Source organism: Anser brachyrhynchus (assembly GCF_964034855.1).
Source record: "Anser brachyrhynchus genome assembly, chromosome: 2".
In the NCBI taxonomy this organism is placed as follows: Eukaryota; Metazoa; Chordata; class Aves; order Anseriformes; family Anatidae; genus Anser; species Anser brachyrhynchus.
This window is the reverse complement of record NC_137695.1, coordinates 136255225-136280867: the sequence shown is the minus strand read 5'-3', so window position 1 is coordinate 136280867 and position 25643 is coordinate 136255225. Positions and strand designations below refer to the sequence as shown.

The 25643-nt window shown below is 39.1% G+C and overlaps 1 protein-coding gene and 1 long non-coding RNA gene across 5 annotated transcripts in view; one reads left to right on the top strand and one right to left on the bottom strand.

Moving 5' to 3' along the window:
- The window catches only part of LOC308191000, a 159991-nt gene extending 136398 nt beyond the window's left edge, over window positions 1-23593 (bottom strand). Inside the window, exon 1 of the long non-coding RNA XR_013947634.1 lies at window positions 301-23593. This is a non-coding gene — a long non-coding RNA (uncharacterized lncRNA). The remainder of the gene's footprint in view (window positions 1-300) is intronic.
- TRIQK (triple QxxK/R motif containing) overlaps window positions 1-25643 on the top strand; it is a 63143-nt gene that overhangs the window by 24808 nt on the left and 12692 nt on the right. For all 4 annotated transcript variants that reach the window (XM_080582870.1, XM_080582869.1, XM_080582868.1 and 1 more), the window contains exon 3: window positions 23600-23685. In XM_080582870.1, coding sequence (XP_080438996.1) covers window positions 23600-23685 — 86 coding nt within the window. The remainder of the gene's footprint in view (window positions 1-23599; window positions 23686-25643) is intronic.

Here is a 25643-nt window from a genome sequence, read left to right as displayed (position 1 = left end):
TACTTGTGTTTGTGTGGATATTACTGAGTAGGGACGGGAGGGGAGTGTGCAGCATGCCATGTGCTGTGGAGAATGATGGTAAGGAGGAAGGTGGGGAATCAAAGAATTACAGAATGATTTGGGTTGGAAGGGACCTTAAAGCCCACCCAGTTCCAGCCCCCTGCCATGGGCAGGGACACCTCCCACCACACCAGGTTGCCCAAAGCCCCATCCAGCCTGGCCTTGAGCACCACCAGGGATGGGGCATCCACAGCTTCTCTGGGCAGCCTGTGCCAGGGCCTCACCCTCTGAGTGAAGAACTTCTTCCTAATATCTAATCTAAATCTCCCCTCTTTCAGTTTAAAGCCATTCCCCCTTCCCCTATCCCTACACCCCCAGACAAAGAGTCCCTCCCCAGCTTTCCTGTAGCCCCCTTTAGGCACTGGAAGGCCTCTGTAAGGTCTGCCCGGGGCCTTCTCTTCTCCAGGCTGAACAACCCCAGATCCCTCAGCCTGGCTTCATAGGAGAATCCAACTCCCTTGGCTTCCATCCCTTCTCCACAGTAAATCCCTGTTGTTTCTTTGAACTTGTTTGATTATGCTACTTCTACTATACGTTTATACTACACATGTTTAGTACTTTTATACAGATGGAGGCTCATAGTCTGCTCTTATTTTAAGCTCATCAACAATATCACCATTTCACTGAGTGGTGTCGCTATGATTTTTTTTTTTTATAGGTGTAAATGACAGTGAAATTTGGCTCAGTGTTTCCAATTGCTGAGCTGCGTTTCAGTATGGTGTTATTTCAAGCACTTGCAGTTCCTGTAAGGTAGCTGGTGTCTACAGGGTTCTTGCAATGATACATATTTGTGCTTGTGCTTTCTCTGTGCCTGATCCATTCTTCAGTGGATTCATTTTTGCAGTCAAAAATCATCCTAAAACAACCTCTTTGCATCTTATCCAAAATACATAAAAATTTTGCTGTAGACACATAAGCATGTATATATTACATCTGGAGACAGAGCAGTTTAACAATTTTAGAAATTCTTGTATCAGCCTTTGAAAATCTTATCTCAGATGCATGAAGGGTAGACTTCAAAGTACTCACATCTGAATGTGAATCTGTAAATCTAACTTCAGACACATTTCTTATAAAAAAATCTCAGACATCATTTTTCTATGTATACAGTATTTATATATATTCATTCTCTGCTTGTGTTCCATGTGCTTATACTTGTAAGTAATAATATTTCAATATAAATGCAAGGAGAGTTGAGCAATGAACTACACATCTGATTTTCTCTTTCTTTTTTTTTTTTATCATCAGACAGCAATGCAGAAAAATAAAATGGTCAGTGCATATTTCCACATATGCTCTTGCTAGATGCTTAAGATGGACGTAATGCATAGCTGTAACCACATCTTCACTTACAATGCTACAAGATGTTGAGCTATTTTATTTGGTGTTGTTAGGTTTTGCCCAGCCATTGTCCCACAGTGGAGCGTGGCAGTCCATTAAATCTGTGCTGCTCCCTCAGTGTCTGGCTAGCAGAAATGAAGGCAGCAAGGAGGCTGGTGAGCTTTGCAGGGGCCACTGAAGCGAAAGGAAACACATACAATCCCCTTGGTTCAATTCTCTTCTTTTCAAGAGGTTTAACTGGAGAGGCTTTTGTATTTCATACTTCAGGACGTGACCAGTTCAACAGGTATCACACCTCTTTATGGCCATAAAAAAATGTGTTAGGTGTCTGTGTTCTGGGTAAGCATGACCACAGAACAGCCATCTGGCTTCTGCAGGATGAATTTGTAATGAATTTTTACATATTGGTGATGGTTGTCATGTGGTCCATTAATTGCATGTTGACAGGGATTTCTGTAACTTATTTGAATTGAAATATTTTTTCAGTGGAGGCTTTTTCTTCTATAATGTCTTATTTTGGAAGAAAGAAGTTAGGAATGGGCTTCATTGTGGTTTACAAGGTCTTGAACTATTTATGGGATTGCCTGCTGAGTCTTAAATATAACTTTCAGGGTTTGGGTGTTGGATGGGAAGTGAAATAGCAGGAGAAGCATCTTAGTGAGCTCAAAATGCTAGAATGAAAATATAAAAAGGCAATTGCTTAATTTGAATTGGAATTACAGAAATTGCAAACATGATGCAACTGTCGTTTGCTTTTACTTGATGGTTAAGGCTGATCAAAAATATGCGCTATTGAAAATATTCACATAGGCAGGGTTATTTTGAGATGTTTCAAATGTGTAGCTGTTGGATCAGTACAACACAGCACCATGAAGTGAACAAAAGAGCCATACAGTGAGAAGTGGAATGTAGGTTATGTACCAGTACTCTGCTCTGACGGAGTGCTCTGATTGCAATTAATAAATTTACAGATAATATAAGGCAAGTCACTGATCTATTGTTTAGTCTCTGAAATATTTTACTTGAAGTCTTTTTCTTGTAATCACCCCAGCTACATAGATAAGGTGTGTAACATTGGAATGACTGAGTGGATTTTGCTCTGCAAAGCTATTGCTCTAAAATAACTTCTATATTAAATAATAATATCCTCAAGAGTTTTGACTGCCTGTTAAATACAAAGGGTAGAAAAAGGCTACCTTTGCCTTAGTTTACATTCTGTGAATGTCTTGTCTTTATTACCATGTCTGCATTGACGCTATAAGATTTGTAGCAGCAGTGATAACCTGAATCATGACTTCTGATTTTTCATTAACAAAATAACAATGAATTTAGAATACGTGTTTAATTGTTTAGAAATAATTTTCCTGTGGTATTTTAACCAAATACCTGTGAATACCTTTCTTATTTGTTAGAATTGGGGTTTGATAATCTAGGATGTAATAGGTAACAGGATGTGACACAGCTCATCACTAAATCACTTGCTCAGGTTCAGCCTAGGTGATAGTCATGGGAAGATGGTAACTGCCTGGCAGATGTTGGGTGGCATTTATGATGCAATGTTTGTGCATTCAGTTCCTAGCGGAGAAGTGTTGAAAAACATCATTATTTGTTGGCAGTCAAAACAGCGAGGAGCTGGATAATGAACTAGCATATGGAAGGAAACAGTGTCTCAGCATTAGACATGGTCCCTTCAGCTCAAGGTTATGGCATACTGATGAGAGTGGCCCAGATTCACTGAAGCTATTGCAAGACTGAATTCAGAGGGTGTGTTAAATCCTTCGGCTTTGGGCCCCTTGAGCATTGCACACATGCTGACCTGCCTCTTAGCAGTGCTAATCGTGCAGAGAAGAGCAATGAAGCTGGTGAAGGGACTGGAAAACAAGAGTTATGTGGAGCGGCTGAGGGAGCTGGAGTTGTTTAGCTGGGAGAAGAGGAAGCTGAGGGGACACCTCATCCCTCTCTTCAGCTGCTTTAAAGAAGGTCGCAGCAAGGAAGGTGAGAGTCTCTTTTCTCAGGTGACAAGTGACAGGACATGAGAAAGCAGTCTCAGGTTGCACCAGGGGAGGCTTAGGTTGGACATTAGGAAGAATTTCTTCATGGAGAGGGTGGTCAAGCATTGGAATGGGCTGCCCAGGGAAGTGGTGGAGTCCCCATCCCTGGAGGACATAGCACTGAGGGACATGGTTTAGAGATGGGACTTGGCAGGTCAGGATGATGGTTGGAATTAATGATCTTGAAGGTCTTTTCCAACCTAGATGATTCTGTGATTCTAATTGACTCGACCATGATGCTGAGCTCTATGGCACTGCATCGCCTAGTTTGAAAATGGCTTTTACCTAGCCATTTCAGAGCACAGGCAGAATGAATGTGCAACTGTTTGTGTAGGCCTTGCCTGAGGGACCTTCAGTCAATGTCACTGAAGAGCTGGAAGGAGTTTTAAGTTAAGGTAGAATGTAAGTAGGAGTTTTGGAGGTATTGAGTGAAGAGGTGTAAGAATAATCTCTGTAGGCTTTTATTCTAACAGGTGAAAAGTCTGAATTTGGGCTGATGTCTCATATCTGCACGTGTAAGTTAAGCCTGGGACTGCTTTCTGGCACAGAGGCCAACTGCCATCGAACACCCCTGACCATACTGTTAAGCTCTTTATCCCTAACACAGAGTGGCTGCATGCAGACTGCTTCCTGGAAGTTGCTCCGGGCCCACATTAACTCTTGAGCCATGTGTGGGAATTGCCTGGGAGCTGCTTACCTTGGGCATGAACTGCATCAGGGACTGTGCTCGCAACTGGATAGTGCAGACCGTTCAATTCCCGTTCCTAGTGGCATTGTATAATATGCAGTACACCTGCAAACAGATAGCCAGGGGGTGCAGTTTGACATTACAAAGTGACCTTTAGCAACACCCATCTAAGGCACTTGAATCTTGCTACTTCCCCATGTCACAGTGCATACTACACCATCATTTGCAATGGCACAGCTGTTTGTGTGCTGTTTTAACCCAGCTTGAAGAAAAAGATGGGCTGGGCAGTTGAATCAATTCCCTTACCAGCTTCATCATCTGGCTGCATGCAGCTGGGCTCATACGCATTGAAGAGCAGGATGGCATGCTGCAGGGACTGAGACACGTGCCAGAACCCAGGCCAACAAGTGCCATAAGCTGGTATTGCTGTTGAACGTATTGTAAAGCCAAACTACAGCTCGAGTCAGTCTATAGAGAGTCTTTATTGCATCTAACACGCAGATTGTACAGATTAGGAGGCAGTGTGAGAAGGATTAGCTTCCTATGTAGGCTTTCCTTGATGTCCTTGGATTCACTTTTGATTTCAGTTGGGTGATGTCTGTGGGTCAGATCTTGATGAATTACATTATGAATAACAAATACTATCATTTAAGTCCATCTATTTCGGGAGATATTTTGCACTCTCTGCAGAGAACAATGGCATTGTCTTTCGAAAGGCACAACCAAACCTAAATGTGTTTCTTTTTTGGCACAGCCTTTTTCATTATGGTCAAGCATAGTACAGTGTATTGTGCCTACCAAAGATTAGAAAGAAACAGAATGAAATGATTAGTGGAATTATCTCTGAAGAAATACTTTTCCAGAAAAGCTAGACTGCAGTCCTCCGTGTCTTTTCTGGAAAAGATGGGAACAGTGCAAACTAGAATGAAGTGTACAGGGAGAAACATTGAATAAATTGCAAATCAAATAGAACTGAAGGTACAATCCTTAACATACTTCATAGTGTGAAGTGTCTCAGAAAATCAGCCTGTTAAGTACAATACCAGATGGAAATGATTGGTAGAGGTACAAGAAAATCAGACTCCTGTCTGCAGCACAGGAGGCTCTGTGTATCTTGATAGGGAGCTTGGAAAACCACAGACCCTGTAGCATATATTCTGTGGAAGATTTTCTGCCCAAATGGCTTAATGGAAAAAGCAAATATGATCTGTTGTGTTTGCGGAGAGAAAACTATTAAATTCTAATGAGTAATCGTCATGAAAAGGACAGAGAGGGAAGTGCTTTTACATACTCTTCAGAGAGGGAGAATAAAACGTTTCGCTGTGAACTAAAGCAGAAAAAAAATTAGTTCATGAAGGATCATTTTCCCCATCTTTATTCTACCCCAATGCAAAAAGAGAAGTTGAAACGCATGGTTCAGTGTTAACTTTTTTGCTTTATATAGCTACGTTTTAGGCAATTTTTAGTCTAAAGAGAAACACTTCCTACAGTCGAGAAGCCATGACTGGAAGGTTGGATTTTCCTCTGGTGGAGGTTTGGGACAGGTATTGAACTACTGAACTGAGCAAAGTTATTTCAGAAGCTCATCCTTTTAACCGGGAGCAAAATCCAATCCGTAAGTGTGAAGATAAAAAATGAATAACACTTAGACACTGGAAGGGCTTCTGTTGCTTTAGGATTTTATTGTCTCTTGTCAAAATACTATCAAAGAACTGTGCGCGTTGCTAACTTGGTAACAATTCTGGAAAAGTTTTGCTATAAAGGAGGCTAAACACGGTTTGTAGGTTTCCTAGAGAAGTGGAATTTCCATCTCTGGAGACTTTTTGGCATATATGAAGACCCAGTCCACATGATCTAGCTTTGAGGTTAGCCTGGCTTTGAACAGTGGGCTGCAGCAGGTAGCCTCCAGAGGTCCCTTCCAGCCTGAATTACTCTGACCTTCTCTCTGATTATTTGCTTCTGAAATGCATTCATAGTGTATTTACTTAGAACGGTACTGGCATAACGTCATAACACAGAAAAGGTCCTCAGAGCTGCTCACTACCCTCCTTTGCCTGGGCAGATGGAAAAATAGAAAACTAAAGATGTGGCACTTGTCAGACATTGCTATGTGAGAATATCAGGGTGGGTTGTGTCAATGTCTCAAGGCATGGCTTATATCTTTACTTTGATGACCAGCTTGCTACCAGTGCTGTGAATTCATCAGCCAGAAATGCATAGGATAGGATAGGACAGGACAGGACAGGACAGGACAGGATAGGAGCCTTTGTTTCCAGTGATCACCCAAAATACAGCCATGAAGAAATGTGTTTTGTCATTGTGTGTATTGAATGTAGAGATAAGAAAAGCTATTAGATAATTAAAGCTATTGGATAAGGTGACAGTGCATGTGAAGTACTGATTACTGTTTTGCTCATCAGTGAATTGAGAGATGCTGAAAGAACTATTAGAATGACCAAGAAAATAAAAACAATTTTAAAGTTAAATTTTTTAGCCCAGCCAAACACAAGCTGAGACAAATGTGTTTGCTCTTAGTGAATGTTTTAGGAGTGAACACTAGGGAAAGGCAGCAGTCCATATGCACTCAGTCTGTAACTGAATTTAAATTGTCCATAAAGAGACACAGCTGGAAAACAGACGGTGATTTCTTACCAATAGGAGACTGAGGTTCTTGAGTGATGTCCTACCTGTAGTTTAGAGAAGAGAAAAGCTCTAGATTGCTTTCCAACTGATCATTTCCTATGATCAGTTTTGAACAAAACTGAATGATATGGGTGCCTTCACTAACAGAATACTGGATTTCAGTAGTTCACAAAGTCCTTTCTAGTCATATGTTCCATATGGACAAAGTTTCACTGTGAAGTGGAGCAGCTTTCCAAGATATTTATAGCTAGAAAATGCATTTGGAAGGATTACCATAACTTTCTGCCTGTAGTTTTACTTGCGGAAAAATTAATACTGGGTGTTTTCACCAAAATCAAAATTTAAGGAGAACTGAAAAGATCATGTTGAATTTCACACGCTTTTTTCTCCTTGTTGAAGTGAAGATGAAATTCATACTGAAAGTCTGGGATGGAAGGAGAGAGATATGAGAAGAGGGGTACATGTTTGTGGTCATGTTACATTTCGTTTTTCAGTGCTTGTGCTCTCAACGTAGTATGGTAAAACTTTCAAAGCATTTCCATAGCATCATCTCTTTTTGTTTGGCTGTTTTTGTTTGGTTGTTGTTATTTTGTTTTGATAATCTGCTAGGTACATTTGATGTTGCTGCTTCTTTTTTTTTTATACTTTATTTTAGAGAAGGACAGTACTGAGAGAGAGACAGAGTCTATTAGTAATTACAGTATACAATTTCTTGGGGAATCCCAAGGTACGTCTTTGACGAGACTTTTCTGTTGTCCCTTGGCCCTAGCTGTTGTGGGATGTCCCACTGGCAGGAATAGGATGTGACTCAGGCATTCTCATCATAAAAAATGTCAATGGGAAACAAAACAAAACAAAAGGTTCATACCAAATACCTCATCTCCAAGGGAACAGAAGAGAGAAGCACAAAGCATTTGTAGGTTTTTAAGGAACCCAGGAACATATTTCGTTCAGTAAGTAAATAGGAAGAGTTTGGATAGAGTTTATAGCGGGTGCCAAAGGCTATAGAATAAGGGCATGGTAATATGGGTGGTCTCCACTGTATACATCACTGACTAAAGTGCTTTTTTTAGGTAGAGTTCTCTTTCAGAAGTAAAACCATCTATGTATGTATTGAGCAGTGTATGCGAAATCAGTTGTTTCCCAAGAACAATTTTAACTTAGCTTAGCGCATTTTAAATTAAATTCATGTGGGTGTACAGCACTAAACATTGCTGAAATCTTCAGCATAAAAATGCTGCGATCATGGAACTGCACACTATGATGGGGGACACTGAAAGAGCTTCATTCCCAGTGTATCTTGCAGTAGATGGCTGTATTGACTGAAGTGGGTTATAGTTAGGGAAATCCCTGGACCAGCAAGTGGTCAAGGTACATGTATCTACTTGGACTGTTGGTCACTAACATATCAGCTAGGGCTGCTATGTGATAGTGGTGAGGGATGCTGTCCTCGGAAGGATGAGATAAGGCCATTGCTATACGTTTAACCTTGTAAACTCTACCCTTTTACTACCAGAAAAGAAGGAAGGCTAATCTAGGACTTGAAAGTCTTGTCCAAGGTCATACACAAAACATGTGGCCGAGAGAAGAAGAGAGATTTTGGTCCTTGTCTATTATCCTCACCAAAAATGCATTTGTTATCTTCCTCTGGTCCCTTGTCTCACTTGTTACATACCATACTACTTGGTCAATGAATCTTATCATCCATATTTACTTCTCTATGGCGAGAGGAAGGGGCTTCTGAACATTATTGTGAAATGGAGTTCTGTGTTCAGATTAGGAACAGACAACTTTATGTTAATTCCTTGACTTTTCAGTGCCTGCCTTCCTACCTGTTAGTATCTGTATCTGTATTAAAAATACAGGTGGGTGGGTACCTCAGGAATTTTCATGTGTTATTTTGGAGGGGGGGGACCAATAGAAAATAAAGCACTGCCACACCATTGTGTGAACTGTCAGCGAGTTCTTTTGCCACACTCTGTAGCCCTTTTATCATAAGAAAAAAATTACAGATTAGAAATGAACCTGAAATTAGCGTTGTATTTCTGATGCTCCTTTGGATTTTGCACCAAAAGAACTACGAGGTAATTTGATGGAAATCTTCATTTTATGCACCTTTCACTCAAATGTTAGTTGCTTTAGTTTTGTTTTAATAATTTAGTGGTCCTTATTATGCATGTACAGAATCCCTTTGCTCAATTCTTAGAACTTGGCTTAATCAAATCCACAGGCTTTTCCCTGGATCTATGAAAAGCATATTTGTCATAAGGACTGCATTGTTACTGGAAGTGAAGTTGTGTCTCTTTTCTTCTGAGGAACTGAACTGTTCAAAAACAGGCCATAGGGAGGGTGTGTGGCTTTGTTTTGTTCTGTGTTTCCGTATCTATCTATCTATGAAACAAGACATTCACAAAAGCAATTCACTCTGAGTGTGAGACAAACCTCTAGGTTGCGAGGGACTGAAAAATGACTGAAAAAGAAATGCATTGACTGTTTTTTCACTCTGCATGCTATGTATAATAAATGTGTCCATTCTGGTATGTTTAAAGAATCAATCAGAGAGAGGAATGTTAATAGAGAACTGTTCTGGTAGTTTACAAATAACCTCTTTCATCTGTCTTGAGCAATGCCTGTCCTTTCTGTTGGGAGCACCCTGCCACGGGAAGCGGTGGAGTCTCTGCTGGTGCTGCACATCAGGACTAACCCCCAGCAGATGCACCTCACCCAGGACCTAATTGCTGGGCTGCACGTAACAGTGCCTGGGTGAAATTCTGCGTCATGTATTGCCCTTGAGGCCAAACTTGGTGACTTTACATGAAGAGATCTCTTCAGCAGAGAAAAAGAGAGGGGAGATGTTACTTAGGACCTTGGTGATCAGACCAATGTCAACAGTAAGAGTTTCTGAGGAAGCAGGCACAGCTAAAAGTTCATTTTCTGTTTAATTTAGAGTATTTGTATATGCTTTTAATTCCAGAAACTGAAATTGCTTTGTGCATGGGTTTATAAATATTTATCATACATTTTTAATGAATAAGAAATTGACTTTAAGGGTCACTAGCAGATTCGGTTACTTTTTCAGGTACTTTTTAATTGTTTCTCATTATATTTGTAAATGCAATTTTAAAATATTAAAAAATAAATTAATATAGGCCAATAGAGAATCATCTCAAATAGATAACACTCATGAGCGTTTTTCACTTCTATTACACCATTACACCATTACATCTCAGAGTTTTCGATGAGAACCAAAGTCTTGTGAGGGAAAGAGATTTCCCAGGGTTATACAATAATTTTGTGGCAGATTGAGGAATAAAAAGCAGCTCCAATGTTTTATCTGCTCTAATAGAATAGTTTTCCAGACTCTAGGCTGTTTTCCTCAGCAGTCTCTCCAGTTTTTATGTTTTCTACAGGAGGCAACATACTTAGAAGATCATCCTATGGAGTTAAGTTTTGGAAAAAAATTATGCTGGGAGTAGTCCTTTCTTCTTTGAGTAAACTGCCCTCATAGATGCCTTTCACTATTTAAATTGTTTATGATGAAGTCGGGTTCAAAATAAAACTATTACTGAAACAGACTGACTTGATTCATAAAAACATCAACAGAGGGCTGATTCTGGAGATAATGAAATAAAATCAAAAGGTCTCAGATAAACTCATTGCTATTGTTCTGATGGCAATGTGATTGGAAAAATATGGTGTTTTAGTTAACTGACAAATGTATATGCCTAAAGAGGAGGTGTAAAGCCAAGTCTAGCTATTCTTGTTTCTATATTGATGAGTGCAGTGAATGGATATGAGACATTCTCCTGTAAGGCATCAAGTCCAGTCCTGAAGTCTGGAGTAAGATGCTGTTGTTTTACATGTTCTAATACGCTGCACACACACATGGCGTTCTTCTTCCATGAGCCTTCACAAAGGGGAAAGAAAGATGGAATAGTAAGTCTGGAAAAGTAAAGATAAACGTAAAGGCCAGACATGCTTCTCTATCATTTCTTTCTGTAGCAGCAAGCTTTAGTATCTTAATACAAACACAGATCTCATCACTGGCTGTAGCCCAGTTTGGCTTTTGAAGGTAAAATTGTGCCTTCTGATGTGCCTTGAAGACATTATTACACCTTTAGTTCTGAGGTCCATAAGCCATTACTCTGGGTGCTCATAAATATGCATTTCCTTTACACTACAAGTAAGCTGCTATTGCTGTCATTCACTTTTAGTTAAGACCTGTCAGGTGATGTTTCTGTTGAAGGAGAGAAGTTTAAATTATGGGTGAACTGAAGATATGTAGTTCTTAGGAGTGCTAAAATTATGAGTGAGTTGGAGAGATTATTGCTCACAAGTAATTTTAGGATCTCAAGGGATAATGGTGATGTATACAAGAGATGTTCCCTTCTCCGCTAATTCCATTAAAAGCCTCTGATTTCTGCATTGCTGGAGTGAGACACCAGAAACCTGCTTTTCCAACTTACATAATCACTTTCACAGTATCCTGTAACATCCACCTCTGCTAAGGCTGTCAGTGCATTGACTCCTGGAGTGACAGTGATATATAGGTCTGACAAAGCATCCTTTGCAATGTGCTTCAGTGAAGTGAGAACTGCGAATGCTGACAGTATTACTGCAAACCTTTTACTTAGGCAGAATTAATAAATTACAACTTGTATTTTGGGACGGTCTTGTAATATACAGCTGGTCCAGAATGATATGACTTACTAGTGAGGAATTACTGCATCTTGGCAGACAGCATCCAATTTATTTTCAATTCTGAGAAAAGCATTATCCACTGGATAAGACAGTGGATCAGGAGTTAAGACATTCAGGATCACAGTCGTGCCATTCTTCTGGTGCCTGACCTCACGCAAGTCCTTTCACCCAGATGTCTTTAGTTCCTTCCCCCACCCTGTCCCTTTTTAGATCAAGTGTTGTCCTCGAGTGCTTTTCCTGGCTGCGAGTGTTCGTAGGGTGTCTCTCTCAGGTCGTGCAGCTTCTCCTCTCCTAGGTGAAATCCATGAATCTCATACTTGGACTAAATCTCTACATTTAGTCCTTTACACACAAGTTCTAGCTCCAATTCAGGTATGATTTAGTTCAGAGTTGGGAAGGTTTTCTTCAGCGAGTTGCGACCACCGGTGATGAATTACCAGCACATCAATCTGAAGAAAAGAATGTTTTTAGTCTTGGTGGCAAAGAGACAGGCTAATGTTAAAAAAAATGTTTTCATCAAGCAGGCATTAGAAGGAAGTCAGCCTAGCCTCTGTTTAGCTGCGTTGTCACCAAGTCTCTGCCCCTGACTCATAATGTGACTTTATCAAAGTTCTTTGTTTGCTGCAAGTCTTTTTTGATTTTCCTAAAATCAGATATAGGATTTAATGACAGCTTATGTATTAGTACTGGTCAATTTACTACTGGCAGGGGCATGGGTGAAGGGGTGATTCTGGGGTGCCGCTGTCTCGCTGTGATTCTCCCCAGGGACAGGCTGCAATCGGTACTGTTGGACACATCAGGTAGCAAGGGGTTAACTGTAGCAGAGGGGGAGAGAAGCTCTGCTGACCTCCTGAAGCACCACTGACCCTTTATCCAGAAGGTTTAATATTACAGTGCGTGGTGATACCGCGGTGCTTATTCAGCAACCACTGTCGTGAGTGATTCAGTGATGTTGTCTGGCACCGGCGTGATATACACCAGAGTAATTGGGAATAAATTTCGCATTACCAGTATTGAGAATGTTTTTTTAGGCAGTGGTTGCTTTGGCCCATTCATATGCTCAGAGGTTACACTTATTGCCAGAGACATTGTCTGGAAGAGTTTCTTTCTGGTTCAGAGTGTTGAACGGGTTTTCTTCTTCAGCGGGGAAAGAGGAGAGGGGGTATTGGTTTTCTTCGGATCGTGGTCTTAGAGTCATTTGCATGTGTGTTGGTTTTTTTTTTTGAAAAAAAAAAAATCACTGGCAGGGGATCTTTAACTTCTCCTGTGACCTCAATCACTCATATTCTGTGTAAGGTCAAAAAAATGTAACTTTATCTAAGAAAGTGGGAGAAATTTCTGTCTCTGTAGTTTTGGGGGTGAGAAGAACAGGGAAGATGTTTTGTGGAGCATCTGTTACATAGATATGTTTTATTGTGGGCAGCTGAATGGGGTGACCTGGTTGTCAGTCTCCACATTTTCCTTTATCCTCTTTAAATACTCTCAGTGGAGAACTGTTCGTAGTCATTTTCTGCCCTCCTGCATAAGGACGGGCTCACTCTTAGTGGAGCTAACCTCTGGTAATTATACAGCCAACATCACAATAACAATCAAACAGATGGGACATATAATATTCATAAATGATCGAATGCCGCTCCCTCATCTTTCACACCCTTCAGGACAGGGACACACGGTGTCTTGTAAGAATCTACAGCACAACCAGGAGGTAAGTAGCAGCCAATGTGATTTGTCAATCCAATCTGATTTTCTTCTGTGACAGAGTAGCAAATCTTAAGGATGGAGCAAAGGAAGAGGCGCCATATGCCTCGACTTTATCAAGGCGTTTTGACAGCGTATTCTGATAAAAAAACAGAGACGTGTGAATACGGAGCTACTCTAAGATAGGTACCAAATTGTTATGAAAACTCTGCTTGGTGGTTATTAATGGCTTAGTGTCTGTTTGTAGAAGTGTAATGAGGGGTCCGTAGAGGTCTGTTCTGGACCCAGTATTTTAATGGTAAATGGGATGATGAATTTGGTTTGCAAATTCAGTATGGGAGAAAGTAAAGAGGTAGGAGTAAAAGATTACCTTATGAAAAAAAGCAGATAAATCAACTGTTCTCCAAGTTTATGATGGATATAACAAAAAGTAATGTTCTAAGAGTTCAGTAAGGAAGGTCTAAGTTAGATATTGAACATGCGGAAAACTTCCATGATAAAGTTCATGAAGAACTAAGGGAAAACTAGTGAGACTGCGCAGTCTCCCTTTTAAAGGACTGTTAAGAACTATGTAGACAAACATCCGTCGATAATTACTTAAGTAAACTTCATCTTCCTCTGGGGTGAGGACACAAACAAGGTAACTTCTAAGATCCCTTCCAGACCTGTCTTCTGTGATTCTGTAGTTCCCGTGTTTGTGTTGAACATGGTTGTTGGAAGGTCCTCCAGATACTGTGAGTGTCGGTGACAATGATGATGACACTCCCTTTCTCTTGCCTTTGCTACATAGCTTCTATTTGGTAGATCTCCTCCTGTTCAGCTTTTTTACCTATTAGGTGAGGTTATGAGTGTACCTTTGAACAAAATATATTAAAGAAAGACTGAGGCTGCAAAGACAGAGGTTGCAAAGAACGAAGGAGCACTCGCAGACCTTGCATGGCTCTGGAAGGATCGTGCTGCATGCTGTGTCTGTCTTCCTAGAAAGCTTTGACCATAAGTCTGTAACTCTGTTTCCACTTATTACAGGGTATATCACATTTTCCTCTATTTGCAGCCAGCAAAGTTAATAAAATCGGTGTAAGCCAAGTTGGAGCTGGGCTCAGCCTGTCTCAAAAAAGCAGAAAGATTCTTTGTGTGCTATATGGCCCATACCACACGTTGTGCTGCTTTTTTCACACCTCTGATCGTCAAAGAAACCATACGGTAGTTTCCATTCTCTCCTCAAAACCTAATCAAATGTTTGATAAAAGCATGCTTGTACTCATGTTAATGTTGGTACTTCGCTCCTAAGCAGTCACATTTTTGTTTTGCTTTCCTCAGTTTCAGAATTTATACTAAAACATGGTTGTGTATATGAAAGTGCAAATGCTGGTAGTTGTTCCATAGCAAAATAATAAAAATGTGCTCAAAACTACATACGGACATTAATGCATGTATATATTATGTAAGCGGAGAAGAAAAGAAGCGAAACACTCACCCAGTGACCTGTTTTGAATTAATTATGTTAATTTATTTTTAAGAAAGGTGTTTAACATTTTCATAGTTGTCTGAGTGAAAAATGTTAGAGAGATTGTTGGAGAGGTTAATTGGAGAGCTGTCATCATGGGCGTTCAAGATACTCCGTGCTACATGGAGCTATTACTTTTTAATGGCTGTCAGCACACACCTGTTGGGCTTAAGCAAAAGGTTTAAAAAGATTATTTAATTTCGGAATGTATGAAAAAATGCCCATCAAACTCTGTCTAGTAAATATCAATATTTTTACTGCTGTTCTTCATAACCTTTGTTATGGTCTTACAATTAATTGAAAATATTCTGCAGGTGTTGAAAATAATGAAATTTCATGACTGAATTAACTGATTTAAAGTATTGATTTTTTTTTCTATGTTATTGATAACCAGCTTTCTGAAATGTTTTTCTTAAATTTTTATGTATATTTTTGAAAGATTCCTTTAAAAAGTATTTGAATTAGCACCTTTCTATACTTCTTAATTGCCTGTTATAGTCAACCTATCCCTAGCTGAGATTTTAAATGTAAAGCATTTCATTAATGCTGCTTTTCATGGCAACTCAGAGGAAATTCTGAGGGATTTTCTAAGGGATTTTGTTTCCAGTCAGAATATTATATTTAACAAATACTACCAGACTTGCGTTTTGGAATCGGAGAAAGATAGCAATAATTAAATGGGTATATTTTGATATATTTAAGGATGCTTTATATTTTGATTTTATTTTATTTTTTTAATCTTGCAGACAGCATACAAGGAACTTATTCATTTTAATGCATCCTTCTTGTTGGCTTAGAGCTGAAATATAGTTGCTTGAAAATTAATTTACCCCTCATGAATGACTGGTTGGATTATCTTTGTAGCATTAAATGTCAACCCTGAGCTCAGAGCACATTGTGTCTACGGTAAAAAGTTGTCCCTGAGCACTTAATGTTGTGTTAAATGATGATGTGTCCTTTGCAAATGTATTATTAGTGTCAAGCTGTTCTGTCTCTCAAGATTGAAAAATGGTCAGTGATTTGAGCTGCCATTAAACCTGAATAAAAAAGAGAGAGGCTGTGGGGGGTTTTCATGCTTTTTCTGAGTACACACATATTCTTGAGTATGTGTAAGACATAACAAAGTGTTTCTGTTAACCTGAGACTCCGAAAACTCTGTAATCACAGCAATTAAAAACAAGAAAACCTCTTTTCTGTTTCTCTGGAAAAGAGTGGTACTTGAATAGTCTGTGTGACATTGAGACCACAAAAAACTATAGTAAATACTTGAGGGCTTCGTCCTGTTTTCATGCATATGAACTAGAGTTCTGGCACCAGTTCTCGAAGGTGGATTATAACACCCTAAATACAGTTACTGATGAGTGATTTGCTGTCTGATTTTAACTGAGGTTAGGCCAGAATTTTCTTTGGAATTGTGTTTTTCTGAGGTTCCCAGACCAATAGTTATTTCCAAATTTAAAGTTGTAGAGTTATAGATGATGCATGCGTATTTAAGACATAGATGTCAGTTTAATTAGAGTTTCACAGAGTTTCACTGGATTCAAATTCTGTTACTCATTGAATGCACAGTGGCTAGTTTAAGATCTCTGAAAAAGGTTTAAACTTATACTTCTGTACACACATCTTAGACGATAGTTGCATTGATACCTCTGTGGATCTGGATGATTTTACAAAGCACTTGAGAAAACACTTCTTTCCCCATACCAGACACCTAACTTGCTGGCATTAATAAAGGCACTTAAAGAAAAACTCTGCTACTGAGACGGTCCATTTGCAGGAGTTTCAGGGCATATAGAAAAATAAATAAACTTTATTCCATCACAATAAAAAATAAACTACTGTAAAATTATGGAACTGTTGAAGGTACTAACTGACTTGAACTTTTGAGTCAGTTAACTTGCTGTATTTGCAGCCTATTGAATTCACAGAATCATGGAACAGTTTGGGTTGGAAGATCATCTAATTCCAACACCCCTGCCATGGGCAGGGACACCTCCCACTAGACCAGGCTGCCCAAAGGCCCATCCAACCTGGCCATATTGAGCTGCTTGTCAGCCACCACCCACAGGTCCTTCTCCTCAACCTGTTCTCCACCCAACCTGTATTTGTGCTTGGGATTGCCCCAGACCAGTTGCAGGACCTTGCACTTGGTCTTGTTCAACTTCATGAGGTTCGCACAGACCCACCTCTCAGGTCTGTCCAGGTTCCTCAGGATGGCAGCCCTTTCCGTCCAGCACCACACAGCTTGGTGTCATCAGCAAAATTCCTGAGGGTGCACTCAATTTCACTGTCCATGTCACCAACAAAGATATTAGATAGTGCCAGTCCCAATAGCAACCTCTGAGGAACACCACTCGTTACTGATCTGTACCTGGACATCGAGCCATTGACTGCAACTCTTTGAGTGTGACCATACAGCCAATCCCTTACCCACCAACTGGTCCATCTGTCAAACCCATGTCTCTCCAGTTTAGAGACAAGGATATCATGGGGGACAGTGTCAAATGCTTTGCACAAGTCCACGAAGATGATGTCAGATGCTCTTCCCCTACCCACCCATGCTGTAGCCCTGTTGTAGAAGGCCACCATATTTGTCAGGCACGATCTGACCTTAGTAAAACCATGTTGGTTTTACAATTCCTTTGGTGCACATCAGTTACATTACTGATTCACAGAATTTCACAGAATGGTTGAGGTTGGAAGGGACCTCTGGACATCTTATAGTCCAACCCGCTGCACAAGCAGGGCCAGTTAGTGCTGATTGCCCAGGACCATGGCAAGGTGACTTTTGAAGATCTCCAAGCAAAAAGACTGCAAATTTTCTGGGCAACCTGTGCCAGTGCTCCGTCACCCACACAGTAAAGAAGTGCTTCCTGACATTGAGATGGAGCCTCCTGTGTTCTGGTTTGTGCCTGTTGCCTCTAGTCCTGCCACTGGGAACCACTGTAAAAAGCCTGACTGCCCTCATTGCACCCTCCCTTCAGGTATTTATAGACAGTGATGAGATTCACCCTGAGCCTCCTCTTCTCCAGGCTGAGCAGTCCCGGCTCTCTAGGCTTTTCCTTGTAGGAGAGCTGCTCCAGGCCCTTCATCATCTTTGTGGCCCTTTGTTACCCCTGGTACAGTGGGGAAATCGAGGGGCTGCTCAAAGGCAGACTGTGGAAAACCTAAAGAGCCTAGAGGACCATTTTCTTCTGTCCTTGTTTAGTAGGATTTCGCAGGAGGGTTCCTGGAACCTTCACTAGTTCGAACCAATAATAACAATAATAATGACATTGATTTCAGCTTAACTAGGTGTACTGTTTCACACTTCCAGTTTGGCAGTAAAGCTGACCCCAGTCTATCTCTAGTTTCTAATTATCTATGTATACATTTTAGTCTGGGTGTCAGCATCAGTTACGTTAATGTATTTTAATTAAACTACTACCAGTAGCTAAAATTTACACGGTAGCTGTAGTTTTGTTACGCTTTAAACAATACTTTAGCATATGAAATATATTGCTACGATGTGGAAAAAAATCTTACTAGTGTTTTGATTATGACTATAATACCAGCACAGAAAGATTCAGGACAGCAGTTTGTTGGTTGCTACAAATTATACTGAAAGCGTTGAAAGGAATTTTAAATCTGTAATGTTGATTAGCAAATTTTACTATCTGTCAGGTTTTTTGGCATGCTGTAAATAACTCATCTTCAAATAATTCGTCTGAGTAATTAAATTTAGATTGCACATTTCTCATTTCAAATATTTTGACTCTTATCTATTTGCTTTTCCATTGTGGTTTAATTGGTGTGGTCTATATAAACGGACAATAAATTTATATACCTTTGTTATAAAGATCAGTCAGTGAATAGAACTTGGTATTCATCCCAGACAGAATTATGATTGAATGTATTTGCAAGATTAAAGCACTGAATTTACTTTTTTCTAATTAAAGGCAATTAAAGATTTGCAGACACAAATAAAAGACAATGAATTGAGGAATAAGTGTAGGAGCAAGTCCATTTGCAGGTGAAAAGAAGTGCCTTTGAAGCAGAACCAGCTGTATTTTCATTGAAAGAATAACAGTTTAGGAAGCTTTTCTGCATGTGCTCGCTTGATAGCATAATGTACTCATAAGCAGCTTACGCAGTACAGTATTCAGAAAATAGCAGTGCATTAATTTTTAAAGTAGCAAATGCAGGCAAAGAGCAGTGCTGCCACATGACGATAATGAAGGTGGATATGGTAAAGTCTACTGAGAGAAAAGAAAGCAGAGAGCTCCTGAAATGTGAACATTTATAAAACAATAACTAGATATTCATATGATAATAAGCTTGGACAGCAGTATCAACAAAGGCCAAAGATGCAGTCCTGTTTCTGCTTAAGCCTGATGAATTGAAAAGCAGAGAGGCAGTCTTTAGTCAGTTATTCAATTCCAGTAATAAGCTATTGTTGGAATGAAAGAGTAAACATCTAGAAGGATCAGGAATCTAATTTTTTTTAAGAAGTTATTATATAGGCTCAGGTTGTATGGTAAATGGCAGCATCTTTAATCAAAATCTTAGGTGTAGTCCATTTTCTTAAAATATTGCACTCAGCACGTTGCATTCTCAGTTACATGTGTTACAGAGTTTGTTATCTAGGCAAAAATACAGTTATGCATAGTACCTTGTAATGTCACAGTGTTTCTGCAGAGTAAAAAAAAAATATCACTGAGAACTTAATGAACTTACCTAGCTCATATGTGTTATTTAGTCTAAGTTTTGCATTAATTGTGGTGCCGTTGGATGTTTAGTTAAAGAGAATACTGAATATACCAGAATATACCAATGCTGAATATACCAGATAGGGTCATCTCTAATCTGTTATTAAAATTATTGAATTGGAGATATTTGGGATCTTGTTCTCTAGTGTGAATAGAGAAAAATCACAACATTTCTTGTGAAATCCATAGCCTTTTAATCCTAGTTACATGAGGAGAAACAACTCTATGCTGCATATTGTATGAATACCTAACATTTGCTCTGAGAGAAACACTTTGGCATTTTTCACAATACAGCTGTGTTTAGTAGCTGAAAAACTCTCCCCATCTTTCACTGTTATCTTTACGCTTTTCTAATTCTACAGCTAATAGAAGAGTCTTCATTTCCACTCCTGGAAAGTTTCAAAGCAAGATTGCTAAACGGGCACAACTCTGTTCAGCTACTACTGAGGTCCTTTTGCCACCCAAGGAGCAGTAAAACAATATGGGCAGACAAGGACAGGATAAAGGGGTGAGATGAAGGGTGAGCACTGGAGAGCTTCTGAAGACAACTTCAAGCACTGAAATGGAAAGGTGGATGGTCTTTGCAGCTGCTCTTGGGAGGGACTGGCAAGGCGCAAGAGAAGCAGGGAGGAGATGGCTGTAGGCAGTAAGAAAAATTTCCTTATCATGGACTAGTTCTTTGGCCTTAAAAATTGAAAGAAAGTGATGGATGGACTTCAGAAAAGTTGTAAAGAAAGAAGTGGTGAGTTTATAAAAAAAAAAAAGTTAAAAAAAAAAAAAAAGGAAAGTCAGCACTGGAGTTTGAGAGAAGAAATGAAGAATTGATTATAATGATAATGTGAAGAAGTAAAAGAGGAAAGTATTTTGCTTAGGTAATACAGAAAGTAAGATTTGGTCTGGAAATTTTCCAATTCTATGTTTTTGGCTTCTTTTCTGGCCTTCCTATGTTCCCTCAGGAAAACTCTCTGTCTGTCTTGAATAGACATTGGGTAAACCAGACAAATGAGGCTTTGTCTGATGAGTCCTTCTTAACTGGCTTTGATGGTCACTTTCTGGGAAGAAGAAACAACTTTAGCTGATGACTCTGACAGATAAATGTACAAGAAAACTTGCAGGATGAGGTAGATAAAACTAGAAGAAATTGGGAGTGTGAATATACGTGTTGCAACTGGTTGAAATTGCAGCCTCAAAAGAACATAGGGAGCTATTATTATTTATTTCTGCTTGTTTTCCAGGTGGTAATGATCAGTGTTCACGTGATACGGGCTTTGCATTTCATAGTTCTTTATAGTCCTGTAGTGCAGATGTCTTTCCCAAGGCCTCAGAAAGTTCAGATGTTTTAAGAGTCTTTTAGTACAATAGCTAAATCTGGTTTTCATTACAAAGGACTTCACAGATGCCCTTTTTAAACTTTTGCACTTCGTGGACTCAGACTGTTTCCCTACCATATATATTTTTTTCCTTTGGCTTTCACGTTTAGCAAGGAGAGTGGTAAATTCATGACAGGTGCATAGATTTGGAGAACTACCAGCTCTAGAGTCATTATTAAAATAGCCTATTTGTTATATAGGGGGGTTTAGTTGTTCATATCAGATTTAATATAAATCTGGATGTATTCTCTGGATAAGCTGAATCTAGTCTTAGCCATACCCACAGTACTGGAATAAACAGTACCAGAACGCTTGAAACTGTGGGAAGGAACACCGATAATCTTTCCCTTTTCTAGGAATAGACTGTGTAATATTTACCCTTGCTCTAGTCACCTTCACAGCTGGTCCTTGGAGAGGAAGGGGGAGAATGGGCAATGTGAGGAAGAGGAGGTGGGGATCATCATCTGACTTTTTTTCTCATTCCTAATGGGCCTTACAAAGCTTTCTAGTTTTTATCTAACTCCATGGCATCACAGGAAGGGAAACCTCTGTCTGTCCTGCTTTATTTACCCCAGATGGGAGAACAGCAAATCTGAATTATGAGAACTGAAATTGAACCTAGTCCTTGTCAGTTTTATACTTCTAAACGAAAGTATTTGTTGTGCTTAAAACATATCAGATGGATAAATTTCTATAGTTCGTTCATGAGTAAGTAAGAACAGCTGCATCACTTTATTGAAAGTTGGCTACAAACAAACAAACAAAAAAATTCAAGACTGGGGTATACCTATGCCAAATTTCACCCTGGAGTGAATTTTTATGAGTTATAAACTCCTGCCATTTATAATGGAAATTCTGACAGCTCTTTAACTGTTTCATTGCAAAGGTACGACTGCAGTACTTTAGGAAGAAGAAACACATTGTCTTTCAGGCTGGTTTCGTCTCATGACTTAGCCATTTGGGTTGTTCCTGCAATTCTTTCCGTAACTGTTTAGAATATTACAGCACTCCGCTCTCTGTTGCATCCTGTTTTCAGATATCATTGACTTCTGAAGAATAATGCTGCAGTCATCCTGTCCTGTAAATGTGATATGTTGACTGGATGAATATGTTGGAACGTCAGTCATAAGTAGTCATTTTGTCATCTTCACTCCATCCTCTAAGAAGGCTCCTTGGATATATGCTTTTTTCACTTGGTTTTGGTTATTTTTCTTTTTGTCACTGGGTATTTTCTAAGTTATTTCAGTTCTTTTATGAATAATACCTGACCAGCGGATAATACAGAGACCTTCACAATATATAATCCCCAGGGCTGAGGAGAGATTATACCATGAGAGCAAATTCATAATGCGAGTTCAGCATCCACAATATTCTACACAGAGAAGAGCTCTGCATTGAGTATGAGCAGAGAGATGAAACAGAAAAGGTGGACAAAGGTAGAAGTGTGTTTCCATGAATTCAGAGTATCGCTGGAGAAGATCTTTCTTTTCCAATTCATGTTTCAGAATTTCTCCACTGTGCTGTAATATCCCAGTTTTGAAGATGACAATGAAATGAGAAGATTGCACTATTGATTGTGAACATAAGGCCCCATCTGGCAGATTAAATGGGAGTGCTGCATGCACAAAACTACTGAGCACTCTTTTAGAGGAAAAGGTTAAGTTATCTGAATTTAACAACGATGAAACCTAGATGTAAAACTAGTGGTAAAGAAAATAATGAAAGATTTCTACTTTAAGCATTGCAGCTCAGCTTTGTAAATAGGCAAAAAGGACAAAATGCATGTACGCATGGGGCAGGTGGGGGGTGGAGGAAAGGACTTTTTTGAAAAGACAAAGCGGTTTCACTGAGATTCTACCCCTCTGAGCATTTTCTTAGAGTATTCTTCTTTTCCTTCTCCTCCTTTTCTGACTGTATCAGTACCTTGACTTCTGTGGACTTAAAGAGGCTATGGTTAATAGTATACAGTACAACAGTAGCAGGGACTTTAAGCAGGAAAAATATACCTGAGATATATCAAGTATCTTATGCTTTATTATTAAGTTGAGATAAAAGATTTATGACATTTCTAAGTACTTTCATGTCTTCCTCTGAACTCGGTTCATATAGACTCACAGTAATGAAACACTTGGCTGCACTATTTAGTGGCTGCAAGAGGTAGTCCCCATATTTTTTTTAAAAGTCCATCTAAGACACTTCTGGAGGATTCTGTGTAATGTGTTTCTATAAACGGATGGTGCGAAGCAGTGGTTTTATTAATGCTTACTTGGACTGACCTGCATGTCTCCGAATTCTGCTACTCACGGAATAATGTTCCCGTTCAGAATGATGAAACATTTACACTCACCAGAATGTCACGTATTACACATTTATAAGTGCGTTAGAGATGACTAACCAACAAAAATGATAATGAAAATTTTGTTTTGATTGAAAAGTGAGGGAAAAAAACGTCATCCGTCTTTAATCTACTTATTTGCTGTCTGATGCGTACAGAACAATTTAGTAAACATTGTTCTAGTGGGTGGCTGTCAGTATGTGTATTTGGATGTCTCTCCGGAGTAATAAGTTCTGCACTGATTTATCAACTCTTGCTTGTTGCTATCATCACCTGTGCTGAGGACCGTTGTTGCACTGGTTGGGCCCCTGGCTTATAAAGCAGCTTCTGGTTAAAGTGCTGAACTGGGGGATGTTTTCAAAATGTTAGATCTGACTTTCAGACTGAAATAATTGCTGAGATTCTTTATCTTTTTTTTTTTTTCATCATTTTCAATAAATGTGTTTTTCTGCTCTAGGAAAACAAGATTATAAGAAAACCAGGCCTATGTTAAGAGCAACAAGATTAAAAGCAGAGGCCAAGAAAACTGCACTAGGCGTGAAGGTAGAGTTCTCTTTGATAGCTTATCCCACCTTTGTGTATTTCTTGTTTCTTTTCCCCATAGATGTACTGCGTGAATATTGATTTCTGAGAGATATTGTTTATGACACTTCAAAATCTAAGTGGAATGCCGGAATCTAAAATATTTATGATGGATTGCTTTTACTTAACCCTAAGATAACTAGAATAGATGAAACACTAAAGGATTTTAAGTAGTCCATGTTCTTGTTATGATGCATACTTTAATGTCAGTAAAATATTGTATACTTAGAAAATTGATCTTTTCTGTGAGCCACTCTGTGCACAAAACAAATGCTTTAATGATTTTATATTGTTACAAAAGTGACAATACACAAAACATCTCCCTTCTTCCTCTTCCTGCCCTATACCCGTTTCTAAGAACTAGGCTTTCTAGAATAAGTTTCTTATGTCATTTAAAGACAGTGTTTGTTAAATATTGTAAATTCACAGCATTATCATCTCAGTCTGCATTCTTGTGTACTACCTCTGACTTGGAAAACAGTAGGTTTAACTAACAGCAAAATACTTGGAAAGGGACTGAAATATGTTTTGGAAATGTCCCTGTTCCAGGCTGGTATGAAGTGTAATAGTGGCTGGCTGAATATGGCTGTGAATATGAAGAAGGAAGGCAATCAGGAATATTATGTTCTATCCAGGATCATCAGAATGGAGTTTGGCTGAATGTACATTGTTTATTTAGGTGGCATCCAATATTTTTCCATCATACTTATTTTTGAATCAAAGTGATATACAATTAGCTTAGCAGGAAGGTTAAAAAATGTTGTGTTTTTGTTTGTTTGTTTGCTTTGTTTTTAAAAGATCAGACACCTGAGTATTCTAGTGAAAGGAACTTTAGAAATGTTAAAAGGAGAACATTTTCTTGTTTCTGGCAGATGAGAAATCAATTTTTTCAAGTTATAGCTTATAGCAAATGCCAAGGTATTACTACCAAGCTGTAACAGCTGTTGAGCTGCCAGATGATGTATTTGGTTGTCTTCCAGAATTTGCTATTATAATCACGAAACAGTGCTTTCTTTTTGCTCCTGATTGCTGATCTCGATCAAGCATTACCATGCGATGCAGTATGTTTTCACAACATAATCTCCTCAGTTAGTGCTGTGTGTCAGCTTTTAATGAGAAAAAGTAGATTGCCTTTTTTGTTTAAAGGATAGATTATTAACCTTTTGAGTTCGATGTTTCTCCTTCCCTTCTTATTAAATTTTACTTTTTCTTTTCATTTTACTTTCAATGACATGACCTTTTAAAAGTGATGTTCTACCTGGAGACTTTTGCTGTACAGCCTAGTTCTTTAGAAATGTACAAGTTTTACGTGTATCTCTTACAAGTGAGAAAAATATGTCCTTCAGACTATGTTTTGTTTCATTTTTATCTTGAGTAATTATTACTTTAAAATGATGGAGAATAGAAAAGCATATGTGTAATCGTATGTATAATGAATACCAAATATTAGTGAATAAGGAGAACAAGAACAGTTTATCCTGTACAAATGTGTTTCTGCATATTTTTGTAGAATGCCAGCTTTGTTGCAGTTTGGAATTACTTTTGCCATAAAAGTGCACACGTGCTCTCCAGGTCATGGGGTGTTGTGTTCCTGGGGTTGCGCTAGTTGCAATGTCTTAGGTGTCTTAGGTTTGCAATTCTGCCTCTGCCTTTTAAACAAACAAACAAACAAACCAAAACAAAACAACAATAACAACAAAAACTTTAAAATATTGTCTTCTGGCTGTTAAATTTCTTGCACACATGGGCCATAAAATCTGATTCTGATTGCCCCCAAACAGATCTCAGTCATTTTCCTTGCTTCCTAATTGCTGACAAAAGCTGGCAGAGCTTAAGCAAAAGGGAAGGGAAGGTGGACACTTCTCCCTGCAGGGATGTTCTTGTGGGGCAAGGAAGGCACGGCCTTTGTATACAACCTT